At 39.3% G+C, this 20625-nt stretch overlaps 1 protein-coding gene across 1 annotated transcript in view; it reads right to left on the bottom strand.

Annotated features, from left to right (window-relative positions):
• The window catches only part of LOC124881044, a 196073-nt gene that overhangs the window by 74004 nt on the left and 101444 nt on the right, over positions 1-20625 (bottom strand). Inside the window, exons 4-6 of the mRNA XM_047386529.1 lie at positions 6490-6611; positions 5149-5237; positions 4734-4789 (exon numbers count right to left, since the gene is read on the bottom strand). Of these exons, the coding sequence (XP_047242485.1) occupies positions 4734-4789; positions 5149-5237; positions 6490-6611 (267 nt within the window). The remainder of the gene's footprint in view (positions 1-4733; positions 4790-5148; positions 5238-6489; positions 6612-20625) is intronic.

The following is a 20625-nucleotide window of genomic DNA, read 5'->3' as shown; positions in this document are numbered from 1 at the left end:
GCCACAAACAAAGATTCTTGAAGAAGGTGAAGGGGGCAGCTTCACTCAGGTCTTGTCATTTCATTATTTCCCTCTCTGTGTTTCTCTTAAAGCAGTCTGAAGTTTTCTGTAGTTTTCTGAACTGTTTTTAATCTCTATAAATTATTATGTGTTGATTAAAAGCAGCTTTCAGACAGTCTGCAGATGTGAAGAGCAGATTAACCGTGAATGTAGGGAAAACAGGGTGTTTCTAATCAGCAGTACCATCTCTAGCCCATAGAGGGCAGACTTTAACACAGTGAGTCATTCGGTGCATAAATGTAAAAAAAAAAAGAAAAGCCAGAGGAAGTTAGAATAGCTGACTTTACTTTTTAGTTTTGTTTTTTTAATTACTTTGTTTTAAATTCAGAACTTTGTCTCCTTTTTTAAAAGCCTCCTTCTCAGTTCGGCTCCTCCAACCCAATCACTGACCTGATTAACCTGAGAAAGACATCTAACCTCCATTAAAACCAAGAGTGATCTCTGCTAGAAACATTTGTTTTTTACTGGCTTCAACATTCAACACCTGAGTTTAAGAACACTGAGGTTCAGACCCTGCTGGTCTGGGAGCCGTCTGTGGCCCTCAGGACCATTAGATCTTCACAGCAGACAGAAACACCTGATCTGATCCCTTCAGGATGCTGAGCTGGTCAGAATTTATCAGCTGAGGTTCAGGATATTATGTGAGTCTTTATGAGACCAACAGCTCCTCCTTCCTGCTCTCATGGATCCAAAAGGCCAAATAAACAGCAGATTGAGTCATAATTAGACATTAAAGTGTATTAAAGTAAACTGAGTGAGAGCAGTGAGAGCTTCATCCAGAAAGATCAAGCTGGAGACAGCTGTTAGATAAAGAAACAAGTTTTAATAAATACTTCAGATTCTGCAAATAAAATATACAAAACTAGAAAAATACATTAATTATCAGAAATATAACTCATGAGAAGCTTTGAGAGGAAACCTGTTAACTTTAAAGAAATAATTTTGGACAATCCTGAAGAAGCAACAGTTCTCTGATGAAACCTCAACATTTACATTTTCTACAAAGAAACAACGAAACAACGATCTGATGTTCAAGATCTACCTTAACAAACTAAAACAGCTTTATGTGGTAATATTTCATGTTTCACTTTAAATGAATCCTCTGATTTCACCTGAAAATAGTGAAATATTGATCTTTATAACAATAAACTCTTTCTAGTCTTTAGATGTTTTGTTTCAAACATAATTATAACACTTTGTGTGAAAATAATAAATCAGATCACATCACTGTTGTATTTCTGATCACTGCTGGAGGAAATCCTCAGTCTTTAGTTTCTCTGGACATCCCATAATAATTCATCAACCAGAGCAAAGATGTTTCCTGGAAAAAGCTGGAAAAGTCCAGCTGGAGTCAAACTGTGGAGCTCTGAGCTTTGAGCAGAACATCAGAGAAGCTCTAAGATGATCAGAGCTCAGTGGTGCTGGTTTCATCAGAACTTCCTGATCAAAGCACCAGTTTAACCAGTTGATCTGAACCAGTTTATCTGGAGCTAAAAGATCATCTGATATGTTAATGATCCCTGAAAGTGTTTCAGCTCAGAACTGAAGCAGCAGCTGGTCTGAGATCCAAGATGGAGGTCAAAGGTTGGTTACAGTCGCACAGATCAGCAGACTGGTCAATGATCTTAGAGCGCCACCATCTGGTCACACAGAGTTACTGCAGAATACTGGTTCTGGTTGAGTCCAGAAACCTTTTTAGAAAACTACAATTCATTTATTCATTGAAATATGACATTTTACACACGAGAACAACTTGAAATAAATCTGATGTTTGTCAACTGGTTTGTTTTGTTTCTGTTTTTTTTCTGAACCAAATGATCAACATCAGAAGAACCATCAGAACTGCTGTCAGTCCCAGTGGGATGAAGAGGAAGATCCATCCTCGTCTCTTTGGTTCTGGAGTCAAAGTTGGTCTCTGAGTTTGGATCTGATCAGCTGCTGCTGGGAGAGAAATCAGGAGACAGGTCACCTAAACTATGAATGGACTGAATTTATAAATCGTTTTCTAGACATATTAATCCCTCAAAGCAGTTCAAACCAAGGCGTGTTTATTTGTAGCTAAAGAACATTTGAGTAAGAAGACAATTCAAAGTGTTTCAGATGATGAAAACATAGAAAACACAGAAAAACGTTCATTGCAGTGACATCATGCAACTCCAATGAAGTTGAGACGTTAAAATAAATAAAAACAGAGTACAATGATTTGTGAATCCTGGTCAATCTATAAGCATTGAATCCACAACAAAGACAAGATATTTAATGTTCAAACTGATAAACTTTGTATTTTTGCAAATATTCACTCATTTTGAATTAGATGTTTGCAACACAATCCAAAAAAAGCTGGAACAGGGGCAGCAAAAGACTGGAAAAGTTGAGGATTGCTCAGAAAACACCTGTTGGATCATTAAACAGGTGAACAGGTTATTGGAAACAGGTGAGGGTCATGATTGGGTATTAAACGAGCATCCCTGAAATGGTCAGTCGTTCACAAGCAAGGATGGGTCAAAGGTCACCATTTAATGAACAACTACATGAGCAAATAGTCCAACAGTTTAAGAACGTTTCTCAATGTACAACTGCAGGAAATATAGGGATTGCATCATCTACAGTCCATAATATCATCAGAAGATTCAGAGAATCTGGAGAAATCTGAATTTAAGCAGCAAGGCTGAAAACCAACACTGAATGACCATGACCTTTGACCCCTCAGGAGGCACTGCATTAAAAACCGAACCATTATCAGGTAACAGCTCGCTGCTACATCAACAAGTGCAAGTTAAAACTCTACCATGCAGAGATGAAGCCATGTATCAACATCACCCAGAAATGCTGCCAGCTTCTCTGGGCCTGAGCTCATCTGAGATGGACCAACCCAAAGTATAAAAGTGTGCTGTGGTCTGACGAGTCCACATCTCAGATTGTTCATGGAAATCATGGACATCATGTCCTCCTGGCCAATGAGGAAAAGGACAATCTGGATTGTTATCAGTGCAAAGTTCAAAGCCAGCATCTGTGATGGTATGGAGGTGTGTTAGTGCCCATTGCATCATGGGTAACTGGTACATCTGTGAAGGCAACATTAATGCTGAAAGGTGCAGGTTTAGGAGCAACATCTGCTGCCATCCAAGCAACGTCTTCTTCAGGGACGTCCTGCTTATTTCACCAAGACAAAGCCAAGACACATTCTGCACGTGTTACAACAGCAAGGCTTCATAGTAAAAGAGTTCTGGTTCTAGACTGGCCCGCCTGCAGTCCAGACCTCTCTCCCATTGAATCTGTGGAGCATTATGAAGCACTAAATAGGACAACAGAGACCCTGGACTGTTGAGCAACAAGTTGTTCATCCAGCAAGAATGGGAAAGACTTCCAGCTCCAAAGCTTCAACAATTAGTCCTCAGTTCCTGAACCCTTATTGGGTGTTAAAAGGAAAGGTGATGAAACACAGTGGTGAACATGACCCTGTCCCAGCTTTTCTACTATGTGTTGCTAGCATCAAATTCAAATTGAGTTATGAAAAAAAAACTATGTTTATCAGTTTGAAGATTAAATAAATTGTCTTTTTAGTGAATTAATTTTCTTCTAAGTTGAACAGGATTTATAAATCAATGTATTCTGTTGTTTTTGATGTTTTACACGTTCCAACTTCATTGGAATCAGGGTTGGAAAGAAAGTAAAGAAAAGTTGGACTACAGACTAAAATTAATGGTGCTTCAGTTAACAATTTAATTAGAATAGTCAAAGGCAACTCTAAACAAATGGGTTTAATCTTGATTTAAAAGAACTCAGAGTTTCAGAACTTTTATAGTTCTGGAAGAGAAGACTGTTAGAACCCCATTCACCCAGTCACACACACACAGTTACAGGTTGGTAAGTGCCTTGCCAAGGGGCATATTGACATGTGGCAGAAAGGAAGCTGGAACTGAACCCACAACTTTCTTGTCTTAAGAAAATGACTCTTTCCATCGACCCATTGCCACCTCAGTAACTGTGAGACACTGATGTTTAGATGAAAGTTCTCATTTTAACGCTACAATTTAAACATTTTTATATTATTTCTTCTCACCAGAGACGTTGAGTCGACATCTTCCAGAACCAGAACCTTCATCAGTTTTCACATAACACAGATACAGACCAGAGTCTTCAGTCCTCAGTCTGGACACATGGAGTCTGATTCGTCCTTCTCTGAGGACGTCTTTGTCACTCTGGACTCGTCCTGAAAACTGTTCATCCTGAGACTCTGGAACCTCAACACCATCATGGACCTGATACAGAACCAGTTCTCTGGGAGGAGCTATAAGTTCACAGAGGATAAACAGTTGTCTCCAGGATCCATGAGGTCTGGTGGTGAAGGTCCACTCCAGAGTGATGTTGTGGTTCTCCTCTGCCTGATAGCAGCTCTGTGTCACATTCACTACAAATGTTGCTGCTGAGGAGACAGAGAGGGAAAGAGAGGAGCAGACACACTGAGAACTGGAACATGGGAGTCTTTAAACTACATCTCTAGAGGTTTCTGTCACATGATGGTCTCTGTGCTGTCAGAGCTCTGCTTGATTCTCTTCAAGTAAAACTGCTTGATCAAATGCAGCTGGAGGATTGAAGTGTTACCTTCACTGACAGACTTTTCACTGATTATTGATGGATTTAGACTGAACAAAGAGAAGATGGAAACTGACCACAGAGACATGAGTTGAGGATGATGAGCAGCAGGATCCTGCAGATCATCTTCTCCCTGTGAGGGGAGACAGAGGAGAAGAGTCAGCAACACATCAGCTCCAACATCTCTAGGAGACAACATTGAACATCTGAACTCAGAACATCTCAGTCTGATCTTCAACCTCAGCTCCTTCAGATGGAAACTCTTGAATTCAGTACCTTCAGGTTCTCTGGTGGTTCTGATGGAGATCTGTGGTTACTGCAGGTTTGAATCTGGATCAGTACAATGTTCAGAGCAGAGATCAGAACCTTTATAACCCAAAGAACCATATGATGATCATCAATCCAACTAAATACATTAATGATGGAGCTGCTAAACCTTCATGACCCTAAAACACAATCAGCTCATCAAATGTTAGAGATACAATCAGTCACCTTCTATACAGCTTCATCCATAGTGGGTCGATCTCCAGCAGTCTATGGGCGGGAGGCGGGTTCACCCTGGACAGGTTGTCAGTCCATCGCTGTTAGAGATACAAGTTGAAGGAAATATGCTGATTGGTTGAAGAATCTCAAACTGATTTATGTTTTCATGTTTCAAAGCAAAGAAAACTTTTACAAAGAGAATGTTTAGTAATCATGATGTAGAGAAAATTATCATTTAGTATTTTTACTGACAAACTTCAAGACATAAAAACAAAATAATTCTTAATATTGTTGATCTAAACTCAGTAACTTCTGGTAATTAAAAACAACCTGACAGGAAACATTGTAAATCATTAGTTTAGTAAAATGCTCGTATTATCAGAGTTTCTATCAGTTCTGGAAACACAGTCAAACATTTCAACAGTGAATAAAGGTCCAGACAACATGTCTGTATAAATATGGATTTATTAATGACACGTGAACATTAGAAACAGACTAACTGAAGCAGATAAAGTGCTTTATGCTCAGTAACAAAGTGCATCAGTTCATCCAGCTTTAAGACAAAATAACAGAACAGATCAATGTGTCTGATTGAGTCCAGAAAACTTTAGAACTGATTTAAAACATCAGCAGGAAACAACAGAGAGAAGGAAACAAGATCCTCTTCAGATACAATCATGGAGAAAAGTAAGAACCTCCTTCAGTTTAAAGGTTCTACCTTCAAGAATAAAATATGATTTATAGAAATAATCTGGTTCCAACTTCAGGTAAATAAAACACTTCTTACATTTAACATGTTCTTCATTTAATTAAAACATTATTAGTAATACAAAATCAGCTTTTAAAAACACTTAAGCTTCTCTGAACGTTGAGAGAAATGACCTCTGACCCAGAGCTCCATCAGATCCTCTACATGCCTCAGTCAGCAGGTCACAGGTTAAAGTTCATGACAGAACAATGAGGAAAAGGCTGAACAAGTATGGATTGCTGGAAGAGTCACCAGGAGAAAGACTCTTCTCTCTAGAAAGTTCTGGCAGCAGAACTTAGGTTCTAACAGCTGCATCTGAATGAAGCTCCAGACTTCTAGTCTGAAACACCAAAGCAACTGTCAAGCACGGTAGTGGAGGACTAATGATCTGGGCTTGTTCTGCAGCACAGGACCTGGACACCTTGCAGGCACTGAGTTGGCCAAAATCTCCTCTGGACACCAAGATGTTCTAGAGTCCAATAAGAAGCAGTTTAACAGAACCATGAAGGTCTATTAGGACCTTCATGGTTCTGTTAAACTGCTGAAATAAAGTTTGACTCATTCTGATGTTTTCTAAAACAGTAACTGAAGAGAAGTTTGACCATCAGAACTGCTGCTGCTGCTGCTGCTGTCAGTCCCAGTGAAACACAGAGACCGATTCTTCCTGGACCTCCTGGTTCTGGATCCACAGTCGGTCTCTGAGGTTGGGAGACATCAGCAGCTGCTGAAAGGACAAAACATGAAGAGAATTTATGCTCTCATCATCATCAGTTGATAGTTCTTCATCATCTTCTGTCAGAGAAACTGTTGTTCTGTCTCTATTGGACCTGGTTCTGGTTCAGTTGTAGCTTTGAATTTAGTGTGACCAGAAGAATAAAGAGTCATGAAACATCAGTTGACTGATATAAAACCACTAGAGCAACATCACACAGAGACACTTGGTTCTGAAACACATTAAACCTCAACAGCACCGGTTCTCCAGAACTTCTGGAATATGGAGGGTTTTTAATCAACCCATTGACTCTGTAGGGCTGCAGGCTGGAGCAGCTATTAGCACTGCTGCCTGGCAACAAGAAGGTCCTTGGTTTAAATCCCTTTCTGTGTGGTGTGTTCATGTTCTCCCTGAGCAGTTCTAGAGACTCCAGCTTCTCTTCATAGAAAACATGCAGGTTAGGTTAACTGGACTCTCTTAGTGGGTGGGTTCTGAGTGTCTCTGTGATGAACTGTTCAGGGTGAACCCCACATCTCCCTGTTTGACCTCTACAGGTCAGCACCAGCCTCACGACCCCATGACCCTGCAAGGATTCAATATTTACAGAGAACGGATCAGTATCTGGATGACATTAAGATGGGAAAAATACCATGAAGGTTCTGAAAACTTGTTGCCTTTTATCAGAAAGGAATAAAGTTCTGTTCAGTTTAATCTTACCAGCATCAATATGTTTCAGGTTCAGTTGTTGCAGTAGAAACTCACCAGAAACGTTGAGTCGACATCTTCCAGAACCAGAACCTTCATCATTCATCACGTCACACGGATACAGACCAGAGTCTTCAGTCCTCAGTCTGGACACATGGAGTCTGATTCGTCCTTCTCTGAGGACGTCTTTGTCACTCTGGACTCGTCCTGAAAACTGTTCATCCTGAGACTCTGACACCTCAACACCTTCATGGACCTGATACAGAACCAGTCCTCTGTGAGGAGCTAACAAGCTGCAGGTAATAAACAGATATCTCCAGGATCCATGAGGTCTGGTGGTGAAGGTCCACTCCAGAGTGATGTTGTGGTTCTCCTCTGCCTGATAGAAGCTCTGTGTCACATTCACTACAAATGTTGCTGCTGAGGAGACAGAGAGGGAAAGAGAGGAGCAGACACACTGAGAACTGGAACATGGGAGTCTTTAAACTACATCTCTAGAGGTTTCTGTCACATGATGGTCTCTGTGCTGTCAGAGCTCTGCTTGATTCTCTTCAAGTAAAACTGCTTGATCAAATGCAGCTGGAGGATTGAAGTGTTACCTTCACTGACAGACTTTTCACTGATTATTGATGGATTTAGACTGAACAAAGAGAAGATGGAAACTGACCACAGAGACATGAGTTGAGGATGATGAGCAGCAGGATCCTGCAGATCATCTTCTCCCTGTGAGAGGAGACAGAGGAGAAGAGTCAGCAACACATCAGCTCCAACATCTCTAGGAGACAACATTGAACATCTGAACTCAGAACATCTCAGTCTGACCTTCAACCTCAGCTCCTTCAGATGGAAACTCCTGAGATCAGTAAAAAGTTCAGAGCAGAGATCAGAACCTTTATAACCCAAAGAACCATTTTACCTTCAATCCAACTAAATACATTAATGCTGGAGCTGCTAAACCTTCATGACCCTAAAACACAATCAGCTCATCAAATGTTAGAGATACAATCAGTCACCTTCTATACAGCTTCATCCATAGTGGGTCGATCTCCAGCAGTCTATGGGCGGGAGGCGGGTTCACCCTGGACAGGTTGTCAGTCCATCGCTGTTAGAGATACAAGTTGAAGGAAATATGCTGATTGGTTGAAGAATCTCAAACTGATTTATGTTTTCATGTTTCAAAGCAAAGAAAACTTTTACAAAGAGAATGTTTAGTAATTATGATGTAGAGAAAATTATCATTTAGTATTTTTACTGACAAACTTCAAGACATCAAAACAAAATAATTCTTAATATTGTTGATCTAAACTCAGTAACTTCTGGTAATTAAAAACAACAAGGACAGGGATCATTGTTGTTATTAAAACTAAATGATCAGGAAACCATGAGAAGATGTTTCAGGATGTCTTCAAGGCTGCAAAGACTTCTCACCAATCTGCCTCCATTCATTTTCTAGAGCTGCTTATTTTCATTGGTTAAATCTGCTTCTTCATGGAGGTAACATCAGTCTGTCAGTTCATCAGGTGAAAACATCATCATTGTAGGAAATCTAGAAACCACTCAATGATTTGATGGATTTTCTTCTTTCCACTCTAAAATAATCCCACATGTTAAAATCAAAGAAACACTCACTGGATTTAATCTGAGAACAGATAATCTGCAGCAAACTGTTGCTGGAACACATCTGGTTAATCTGCAATGGTTGGATTTATTATTAATGAGAGATGATCTTTCTACTAGAAACCAAACATTTATGATTAGTTTCTTCAGTTTATCCTGCAGCTCAGATCAGATGTTCTAACTTCCTTAAATTGAGGTTACAGGAAAAGAAACAAACTTGTGTTGCTGTCAGGATGTGGTTTACGGGGTGAATCCAGAATGCAGACAGGCAGGCAGAGATGTGGTGAGTAAGAGTTTAATTTTCCAAAAGAAAAACTCACAACAAGCAGGTGGTACCAATAGCAGGCGTGATACATGGACAGGCTTGGCATGAACCCAACAGAGTGGATGTTTCCACAAAGAGTAAACAGAACAGCACAGTATTTATGGGCAGGAGTCTGGACACAGAGAACTGATTGGCATTAAACAGGTGGACCAGATGAAGCTGATTGTTTAAGCAGAGACAGAGAATGAAAGCTAAACATGGCTGGAAAAAGTAGATGTCCAAAGAAACGATCTAACCAAGAGAAAGAACTGAAGCACCACCTGGAAAACATGGAGAAACTTGGAGAAACTTGAAGAACAGAATCAGAGAAAAACTCAAAACAAAAACTCAAACACCCTCAAATCATGACAGTTGCAGACATACGACTCCATTTCATTGTGGTTTGCAGACAGTTGTTCTGCTTTGTACACAGAAACATCACCTGCATCATCATAAAACCTCTTTGTAATTAATCCAACTCTTCCACTCTCACAGGATACAAAGCTTTTAAATACAAGAATATTTGAGGAAGAGAAACATTGAAGGTTAACCTTCAGTTTGTTACTGCTGATATATTGACCTGTGCTGAATTTGGAGACACTAAATTTACTAATTAAACTGCTGTCAGCATAACTGGTTCACAACAGAATTTACTCAGATAAATATATTTTTAATTATATTAACTTAAAGCAAACAGATCAGCAAAGTACAGCAACTTACTTGTTTAGTTTCTCGTCTTTTGAACCTGGACGTCCTGCTGCTCTGAGCTCAGTAACAGAAACACTTCAATCACTTGATAGAAAGGTGATGGTTCAATGCCAGACTTTGCTTTTTGTTCTCGTATGACTGGTTGATCACATCCATTAAAGTATTACATGGTTTCAAAGGTACACTACCGCTATGCGGTAAACATCTAACCCATCTTTCACTTCCTTACTCTCAGTTCAACATTTAACAAACTCAGCTGGTCTCATTCTTCCTTGTCTTAATAAAACAAATTTAATCTGATAGGATTTTCATACTTTCTGAGAGGCTGTCATGGCTGACATGCCGTTCCAGACAATTTTTCAATTTCTGCTCTTAAAATGTTCTAGTTTGTCCTTAATAAGTTTGCCTTTTTTATTTCTGTTCTAACTTTTTGGTCTCTCTTTTCTCTCAGCATGACCTGTTTTAAAACAAACTCACCAATCTGCCTCCATTCATTTTCTAGAGCTGCTTATTTTCATGGGTTAAATCTGCTTCTTCATGGAGGTAACATCAGTCATTTGCGTCTCTCTAAGGTTAAACTTTCACTTGAGAATCAGGAGTATCCCATACTAGTACCCCATAGAGAATCTGGTAAATGGTTTACTGACCATGGTATCACTGTGCTCAATTGGCCTGCCAACTCTCCTGACCTGAACCCCATAGAGAATCTGTGGGATATTGTGAAGAGAACGTTGAGAGACTCAAGACCCAACACTCTGGATGAGCTAAAGGCCGCTATCGAAGCATCCTGGGCCTCCATAAGACCTCAGCAGTGCCACAGGCTGATTGCCTCCATGCCACGCCGCATTGAAGCAGTCATTTCTGAAAAGGATTCCCGACCAAGTATTGAGTGCATAACTGTACATGATTATTTGAAGGTTGACGTTTTTTGTATTAAAAACACTTTTCTTTTATTGGTCGGATGAAATATGCTAATTTTGTGAGATAGGAATTTTGGGTTTTCATGAGCTGTATGCCAACATCATCCGTATTAAGACAATAAAAGACCTGAAATATTTCAGTTAGTGTGCAATGAATCTAAAATATATGAATGTTAAATTTTCATCATGACATTATGGAAAATAATGAACTTTATCACAATATGCTAATTTTTTGAGAAGGACCTGTACAGTTCAGTAAAATTTCTTGTGAATCAAGTTAAAAGGCAGCAATAAAACCATTAAATTGCTGTCTCTGACTGTAGCACAGGTCAATATATCTGTAATAACTTAATCTTCAATAAACATTTCTCCAGTCTGTATCGTTCTTGATGTTGAAAGTTTGTGTCCTGAGAAAGAAGAAGATATTTATGAATTATCAGAAGTTCTGTAATATTTCTCTGATCATCTCTACAATCAATATAAAGAAGGTGGATTTAATCCAGAGTCCTCTGTATGTGGAAGATGGTTGGAGATCTAGTTGGGGTCAATGTGGCTCTAGATAAAACACTCTGAGAGGTCAGTGTGACTAGAAAAGCTCTAATTAAATTCAGTCCATTTACCATTTATAGTCTCAGCAGATCAGATTAATCTGTTATATTTTATTGTCCATCAGATTTTATTCTGTTTCAGGCTTTTTGTTCAGATTATAGAACTAATTTAACAGGAACTTGAGTTTAAATAAATGAATGACTGGTTTATAAAACATGAGTTGTTATAAAACTAAAAACACTCTTGGTGTTTCTAAATGAGACTCAAGTCAACCTGGTTAATAACTGATTGTTGATCTTTACTCAAATAAAATACATTTTCTTTCTTAATCCAGTTGATGACCAGACTCAGATAGATGAAGGTTTCTAATTTCTTCTTCTGGTGTTTTTGTTACAGTTTCACAATCTGAAGCTTTGACTGAGGAGGAATTGTGAAAAATAATCATTGTGGTAAATTATGTGCTGATGGAGGCGATGTGTTTGTCGAAAGCAGAACTTTCTGCAAACCACAGTGAAATGATTTCCCATGTGTTGTGATTATGAATCTGAGAATATTATTTAATATGAATATTTTATCAAATAATATTTCGGTCTGTTAAGGGTTGTCCTGTGAATACCAGCCCAGTAAGGCGATGGTATTAGGACACAATAGAAAGGTGTGAGACGAGCTCTGACATTATTGAACAGCATAAACTCTGCACATATATGGAATGAATTCACACAATTTCTTTTCTAGAGCTTTTCTAGTCACACCGACCTCTCAGAGTGTTTTATCTAGAGCCACATTGACCCCAACTACAACTCCAACCATCTTCCACATACAGAGGACTCTGGATTAAATCCATCTTCTTTATATTGATTGTAGAGATGATCAGAGAAATATTACTGAACTTCTGATGATTCATGAAGCTCTTCTTCTTCTTTCTCAGGACACAAAACGTTCAACTACATAAACAATACAGACTGGAGAACTGTTTATTGAAGATTAAACGTTATTATCAGGGTTTCTCTGCTTCATTGGACTCAAGAAGTTCTGAAGGAGTAATAAAACCATCCTCTGGTCATTGAGCTGGCTGTCTCTGTTCCTGCTGTTTTCCTCTGGCCAGACACATCTTCCAGGAGACTCACTAGCAGGACAGATCTTAACGACAATAAAACAACAGATTAACTCACCTGATCTGATGTGGATCCAACCACCTGGTAAACCTTGAGGTCCGCTGGAGAAGGAGCTCTGTAGACGGCTGGCAATGCTAGAAGAACACCACGAAGTGACACCAAGGAGGAGAGACGATCAGATGAGGTTTATGTCTCTGATTCACAGTGAACCAAACTCTAGTGTCTGTGAACCAAACTCTAGTGTCTGTGAACCAAACTCTGAGTGTCTTCTTGTGTTACTGGGGGGCGTTCAGGGAGCCTCGTAAATCTGACTTTCTACTGTTTAGCATGTGGAGGAACTCTAGAAAAACGTCTGTTAACAGCTTGATAATAATTCATGTAACAACTGTAACATGGCCTATCTATACTTCTCCCTGTAAACGGTCGTTCGCCATATTAAATAACAGATGTTTCATCAGGCTGAGAGTCTGACTGATTTAATGAGAAAAACACAGACTGAACATCTTACTGCAGGTTTAATAACATGGCTGCTGAGATACATCTGAGTTTACAACTAAACATTTTTATTTTTCGTTTGTTTCCGTTTAAACTTTTCACACTTGACTCGAAAGCTTTAGCGTCCGATTCTACCTGAACGCATCATGAGTAACTTTGCGGCTTCTACAAAAGGATATACAAAGGATGAGGAAGTCCTCGCTGATAGGACAGCAGCTACAGGAGGGAGGAGTTCCCCTCCCAATACCATACCGTCATTGTGATTCATTCAAAGACCTCTGGGCCCAACCACAACTCATGAGCTCTGTAACTATGTGTGTATATATATTTATAGGCCGATATTTTTCATCAACATTTCAACCCAGCAGTTAAAGGTAAGGAACTCCCGGGCCCCTTTTTCTTCCCAGTCCGCCCCTGAACAATAGATTAATTATATTCAACCAAGTCTGAGCCATATTATATTCAGTATATTTGGTTCAGTTTCAGTATTTGTATGTATTTATTTTATGCTATTTATGTTATCACTCTTTAAACATGTCATACTAGGATTATGTTAATATTTCATGGAGTTAAATTGCTCTGTTCATTCTCTGTTTCTAATAACACTTATTATATTATTATATCTTTATATATCCTTATTATCATTGTGTTTGTACTGAACACTTGCTTGTTTCCTGCTATAATCTGTAAATGTCTCCGCTGTGAGCAATGAATTTATATCAAGATATTAGCATAATTAATATTTTAGAGTTGGCTTCAGTAACATTCATGACTGGTTGAACTTTAAAAGTTAATATAAACTGATGCAGAAGATGACTGCTGTCAATAACCTCTGCTTTGGGGTCAGGGGTCAGTCAGGGTCAGGGAGTGGAGGATGCCTCTCTTCTTCTCTCCGTTTCTGTTTTCTGCTGCAGGATTTTTCATGTGTTTCTACAAATTTGTTGTATTGCCAAAGTATTTAACAGCCTTCTTCCAAACTATTCAACTTGCTGCTGCCTCTGATTGGGCCTGAAAGTTCAGCCACAGAGCGCTCCTCTTCCTCTCTGACATCTTCCTCTACATAGCTCTGTGTTTCTGCAGAGTGAGCCTGTCTGACTCCTGTGACGGTGCAGGGTGGGGTTGAGAGAGGAAGAAAAGTTTGTTTCTGAGGCAGTGATGAAGCAACCTGACTGTCGCCTGTTGAACCAAACAGCAGGAAGAAAGCAGTTCATACCAGAGGGAATCTGAGACTAACTTATGGGTCCCACCATACTAGACAAAGTAACTATTTAGTCACTTTTTAGAGTCTAAAATGATGTTACAAGCTGCTGACCAGAAAAACCAATGGAAGAAGATGCTTCATAAGGTTGGAGCTGCTGGTCACAGACGTGGATCATTTCTTTGTTCGCGGACATAACTTTCAAATCACATGTTTGCTTTAACTTCAGCGAACGTGAAATATTCTTCCAACTTTCAAACGCTGTCTTTGAATTTACTAGACTTCCCCCATAAACATGCTTCACTTATGTCTGCGAGGAGGAAACCTGATGCCTTCTCAGCCAGTCAGCGTGACGTATGCCGGTAAAGGAGTTCCCCTCAAAGTTAGAAAAACAACCACTGTCATCGTGGTTCAGTCAAAGACTTCTGGGCTGAGAAGATGGATGAAGTTTGGGTTACAGAACATCTGGGTATGTCTGATTTATTTATTGTCCACCAGTTTTTATCTGTGTGAAGCTTTTAGAACCCAACCAGAACTCAGTAGAACCTCTGCAGACCAACAGATCGGTTTCTACAGCAGGAAGTCATCACAGCACTGATAGAAACATGTTACCTCTCTGTGTTTCTAAATGCAGCTTCTAGGTCAGTATATTAGTGAGAACATCCTGATTTTAGATCTTCTACAACTGGTTTTCTTTTCTTCCTCAACTGATCAGCGGACTCAGATGGATGAAGGTTTCTGATGAAGATGAAATGTTTTTATGTCACAATGACAGATAAAAACTTCTCCACAGCGCTGTGGGTGGGAACGTCAGCAGGTGATTTCTTGGTTTAGCTTAAGGCGCTCCCTCTGGCCACGGGGAATTAAAACACAAAGCTTCCCCAGACACAGGCGCCCCAGATTTTTTCTGAATAGCCCCGGACTTCTTGATAGAAGAAATTTAGAAGTATTAAAAAGATGCAGCAATAAAATGGTATTGGACTTCACATTTTGATTTAAAAACAATCAGATTCAGTTGTGTTCCATATAATCAGGTCCCGCTCCACCTAACCTGACAATGAGTTAAAAAGAGAAGACAAAAATAGTTATTTGCGCTCTCGCAGCACCACGAATGCGTAACTACGTGTACAGCCAGAGTCGGACTCAATTCTGGAGAAGTCCAGAACAGGAGTTTACTCCAGGTCGACCTGCCTCCTTCATGACCTGAAAAGTTACACTGAGCGGCTCAAACGGATCATTTCAGAGCAACCATGGAGCCAACAAGAGAGGGAGGCTGGTGGGTGTTCAGGAACAGGTGGAAGCAGAGCGGTATAACCCAGGAGAAGATAGCAGTAAAACCTGAATGCTGAGTCAGAATGGACTAATTGTAAGTTACAGATAATCACTGATTCATCCAACAAGACATGAGGTGGAGGTTCACTCTAATGAGCATCTTCAGGGTCATGATGAGGAACTTTCTCCTGAGCTACAGGTGAAGTTAAATGATCTGTGATAGAAAACAGTAGCAACCTTCTCTGTGAGCTTCTAGCTGGATTTGCATCATAATGTGAAAATATCTGGTCCTTCAGTCAAAATAAAAGCATTTAATTATAACGTAGCTGAACACAATAAAAGGTCCTTCAGATCAACACATTGATCTCATTGCTGCAGCCAGTCTTATATTCTAGTTCTACATGTAGACAGAACCAAGTGTTCCTCAATAAACCAGTAAAATATCTCCTGGTTCCAGTAAGACGTTGTAGAAAGTATAAAAGTAAACCTCTCTCTTATCTTCCATATTTTCTGTACTGATTCTAAACATAAAGCTCTGGCTTTAAAGATGCAGGATAATTAAGAAATAAATCATAGCAATTAATCACAGGTGGACCATTGGTTAGTTAAATATTTTGTTTTTCTGAATTATACATGTAATATTATATAAACTAAACTAATTAAACAAGGATACAGTTTTACTGAAGGTGAGACATACATACTATATGTATACAGTTATTAATAACTGTAATATTAGTACTGATACGGTCCAGGATGAGCTCTATGCTATATTTTAAACACCACAACTTAACAACCGTTCCTCTCAGAAAGTGTTTAATAGAAATAATTGCACTAATGTCTCACATCCAGAGCAAAAGACTGTTGAAAATTTTTTCTTTTATTATTTTTGGCAGGACAATTTCTCCAGAAGTGAAATGAAGGACTGAAAAGATTCATAAAAGAAGGAACAATTTTAATAAAATGTTTCAAAAGCTCTTGTCATAATTAAATAAATGTGTTTTAGGATTTACTTATAAACTGTCTTATTTCCTATGGAAATATAAATATTTTGGGTTTGGGCTAATGCCCCCAATGTTTTTAGACCCTAAAAAGGCCCCTGGACAGAACCTTATCGGAGCTGAATGCTTGATAATGACCTGAAGTGGTAAATATTTTATGTAGTCTTGATATGATTGTGTAAAAGGGTCATTTAAAAATGTTGTAAATCTAGTTCAAGTAAACTTTAGCACGCTGTAGTCAGCTTTAATCATATTAATCATAAATTCTCAACAACAACATTGTGGCTGTATGGTGAAAATGTTGAGTGGCTAGTTGGAAAACCATCAGCCATAGTGGCCGGTGAGCAAAACAGTTCATGTCAAGCCCAGTTTACCAGTGTTGGGAGGACCAGCGTATCAAAATAATAGCGTCAGTAACTTTTTAGGTAATCTAACTAATTACTTTCTCATTTCCGTAACGCTGTTATGATGTTTACAATGTAACGCTATGCGTTACTATTAATATTAATCAAAACTTATGATTAAAACATAATTAATTTCTTAACCAAAAATCATTACTTATGAATAGAAATCAGAGATGTCCTCTGGTGTGATGATTATTGGCTGAACGCTCTTAATAATTACAAGTAGTAAATTATCATTATTAATTGATAATTATTAACTAAAACCACACTAGATGTCACTGTTTAATCAACCGCTTCACCGAAGGTGGGGACTTTGACCTTATCTTGACAGACAAATCACTCTTGCTCAAAATGAACACAAACGCTTTTTATTTATCTACGTGAATATTTATTAAATCAACAGCCCTGATCCACCTCGCTATTCTGATTCAATAATCTTCTCGTCTTCTCTGCAGCAAAACAAACTCAAGACGGTCGGCAAAAGGGGAAAAATATAACAGACCGTCAGCAGTCAACTGCTGCAATGCATGCTGGGAGGAGTAGTAGCAGACGACAATGGGAGGTATAATAGCAAACATATGGTCCAAAACTGGTCCGTTTCCACAATTTGGAGACAATTATGATGTTGTTGCAATGGCGTCTTTTTATCTCTAGAGGGCGCAGTAACGCTACTCACCACTGTCTATTTAATGCAGGTGAGATTAGGAGGTAAACAGTATTAGACCGTGTATCAATGAATATGAACATGAATCATCATATAAAGTTGTATGACGGCATATTAGATCTTTCTGGAGTTATCTGAGATAAAACCTGAACTAGAGGCAAGTATTTTATGGACACTGTGGAAATTAGAAGAATAAATAATAAACTGGTTTATTTTATGGAGATGGTTGATGGACACCTATGTTAGCAGGCATCACAACACCCTTCATCTCATCTTCAGTTCTGGTTAGCCTTCTACTGATGAAGTTTGGACCTCCACCTTTAATTTCAGGTCTGCTGTTAAACCCAGAAACCAGAGAGAGAACAGATCTGATCACTGAGCTCTCTGAACTGGTCCAAGGTGAATGATGTGAAGGTCTGTTGGTCTCCTTTAACACTGTTTCAGCTCTCACTGATGAGATCATGATGATGAGGAGTCTACTTCATATTTCACATCATTTAGGAAACATTTGAACACTTTTTGTTCAAATCTCCCTGAGTAATAAATAAAACTTTATGTCTCTGGTGTGTTTTAGTAGATTTGACTGAATAAATCATTAGTTTAGTAAAATGCTCGTATTACCAGAGTTTCTATCAGTTCTGGAAACACAGTCAAACATTTCAACAGTGAATAAAGGTCCAGGACAACATGTCTGAATAAATATGGATTTATTAATGACACGTGAACATAGAAAACAGACCAACTGAAGCAGATAAAGTGCTTTATGCTCAGTAACAAAGTGCATCAGTTCATCCCAGCTTTAAGACAAAATAACAGAACAGATCAATGTGTCTGATTGAGTCCAGAAAACTTTAGAACTGATTTAAAACATCAGCAGGAAACACCAGAGAGAAGGAAACAAGATCCTCTTCAGATACAATCATGGAGAAAAGTAAGAACCTCCTTCAGTTTAAAGGTTCTACCTTCAAGAATAAAATATGATTATAGAAATAATCTGGTTCCAACTTCAGGTAAATAAAACACTTCTTACATTTAACATGTTCTTCATTTAATTAAAACATTAGTAGAAATACAAAATCAGCTTTTAAAAACACTTAAGCTCATATCCATAGCAGGGATGTTTCATCTGCAGACACTCAGACTGGTGGTGGGCTTACCGTGGCGCTGATTGGGCTTCCACTTTGACCCTAGAGGTATACAGGTCCTTCTCAAAATATTAGCATATTGTGATAAAGTTCATTATTTTCCATAATGTCATGATGAAAATTTAACATTCATATATTTTAGATTCATTGCACACTAACTGAAATATTCAGGTCTTTTATTGTCTTAATACAGATGATTTTGGCATACAGCTCATGAAAACCCAAAATTCCTATCTCACAAAATTAGCATATCATTAAAAGGGTCTCTAAACGAGCTATGAACCTAATCATCTGAATCAACGAGTTAACTCTAAACACCTGCAAACGATTCCTGAGGCCTTTAAAACTCCCAGCCTGGGTCATCACTCAAAACCCCAATCATGGTAAGACTGCCGACCTGACTGCTGTCCAGAAGGCCACTATTGACACCCTCAAGCAAGAGGGTAGACACAGAAAGACATTTCTGAACGATAGGCTGTTCCCAGAGTGCTGTATCAAGGCACCCTCAGTGGGAAGTCTGTGGGAAGGAAAAAGTGTGGCAGAAACACCTGCACAACGAGAAGAGGTGACCGGACCCTGAGGAAGATTGTGGAGAAGGGCCGATTCCAGACCTTGGGGGACCTGCCGGAAGCAGGGGACTGAGTCTGGAGTAGAAACATCCAGAGCCACCGTGCAGGAAATGGGCTACAGGTGGCCGCATTCCCCAGGTCAAGCCACTTTGAACCAGAAACAGCGGCAGAAGCGCCTGACCTGGGCTACAGAGAAGCAGCACTGACCTGTTGCTCAGTGGTCCAAAGTACTTTTTTCGGATGAAAGCAAATTCTGCATGTCATTCTGAAATCAAGGTGCCAGAGTCTGGAGGAAGACTGGGGAGAAGGAAATGCCAAAATGCCAGAAGTCCAGTGTCAAGTACCCACAGTCAGTGATGGTCTGGGGTGCCGTGTCAGCTGCTGGTGTTGGTCCACTGTGTTTTATCAAGGGCAGGGTCAATGCAGCTAGCTATCAGGAGATTTTGGAGCACTTCATGCTTCCATCTGCTGAAAAGTTTTATGGAGATGAAGATTTCATTTTTCAGCACGACCTGGCACCTGCTCACAGTGCCAAAACCACTGGTAAAATGGTTTACTGACCATGGTATCACTGTGCTCAATTGGCCTGCCAACTCTCCTGACCTGAACCCCATAGAGAATCTGTGGGATATTGTGAAGAGAACGTTGAGAGACTCAAGACCCAACACTCTGGATGAGCTAAAGTCCGCTATCGAAGCATCCTGGGCCTCCATAGACCTCAGCAGTGCCACAGGCTGATTGCCTCCATGCCACGCCGCATTGAAGCAGTCATTTCTGCAAAAGGATTCCTGACCAAGTATTGATTGCATAACTGTACATGATTATTTGAAGGTTGACGTTTTTTGTATTAAAAACACTTTTCTTTTATTGATCGGAATGAACTATGCTAATTTTGTGAGATATGAATTTTGGGTTTTCATGAGCTGTATGCCAAAATCATCCGTATTAAGACAATAAAAGACCTGAAATATTTCAGTTAGTGTGCAATGAATCTAAAATATATGAATGTTAATTTTCATCATGACATTATGGAAAATAATGAACTTATCACAATATGCTAATATTTTGAGAAGGACCTGTAGATAATGTGTTTCACTTAGTGAAAAAGAGTTCATGTACATTCCCTGGGAAGTTTTTGTAACTTTTAGGTTATTCTTCACAGCTTTTCCCTTGAGGGCAGGACTGAGGTGATCAGAAATCAGCTGGAACTTAAGAAGAGCTGGCTGACGGTTCAACGCCTGAGTCGACCCATGTGGTACCTCTGTCCCTCTGGGAAATTATTCGTTGTTTTTCTTTGTACTCGCTGCCTTATGCTAACCCTGCCGTCTCCTAAGGTTACCTGCTGAGTTCTCCTCTGGATTTT

Source organism: Girardinichthys multiradiatus, chromosome 14, assembly GCF_021462225.1.
Source record: "Girardinichthys multiradiatus isolate DD_20200921_A chromosome 14, DD_fGirMul_XY1, whole genome shotgun sequence".
Lineage (NCBI taxonomy): Eukaryota > Metazoa > Chordata > Actinopteri > Cyprinodontiformes > Goodeidae > Girardinichthys > Girardinichthys multiradiatus.
Note: the sequence above shows the minus strand (reverse complement) of the source record. Positions and strands in the feature narration are given on the sequence as shown.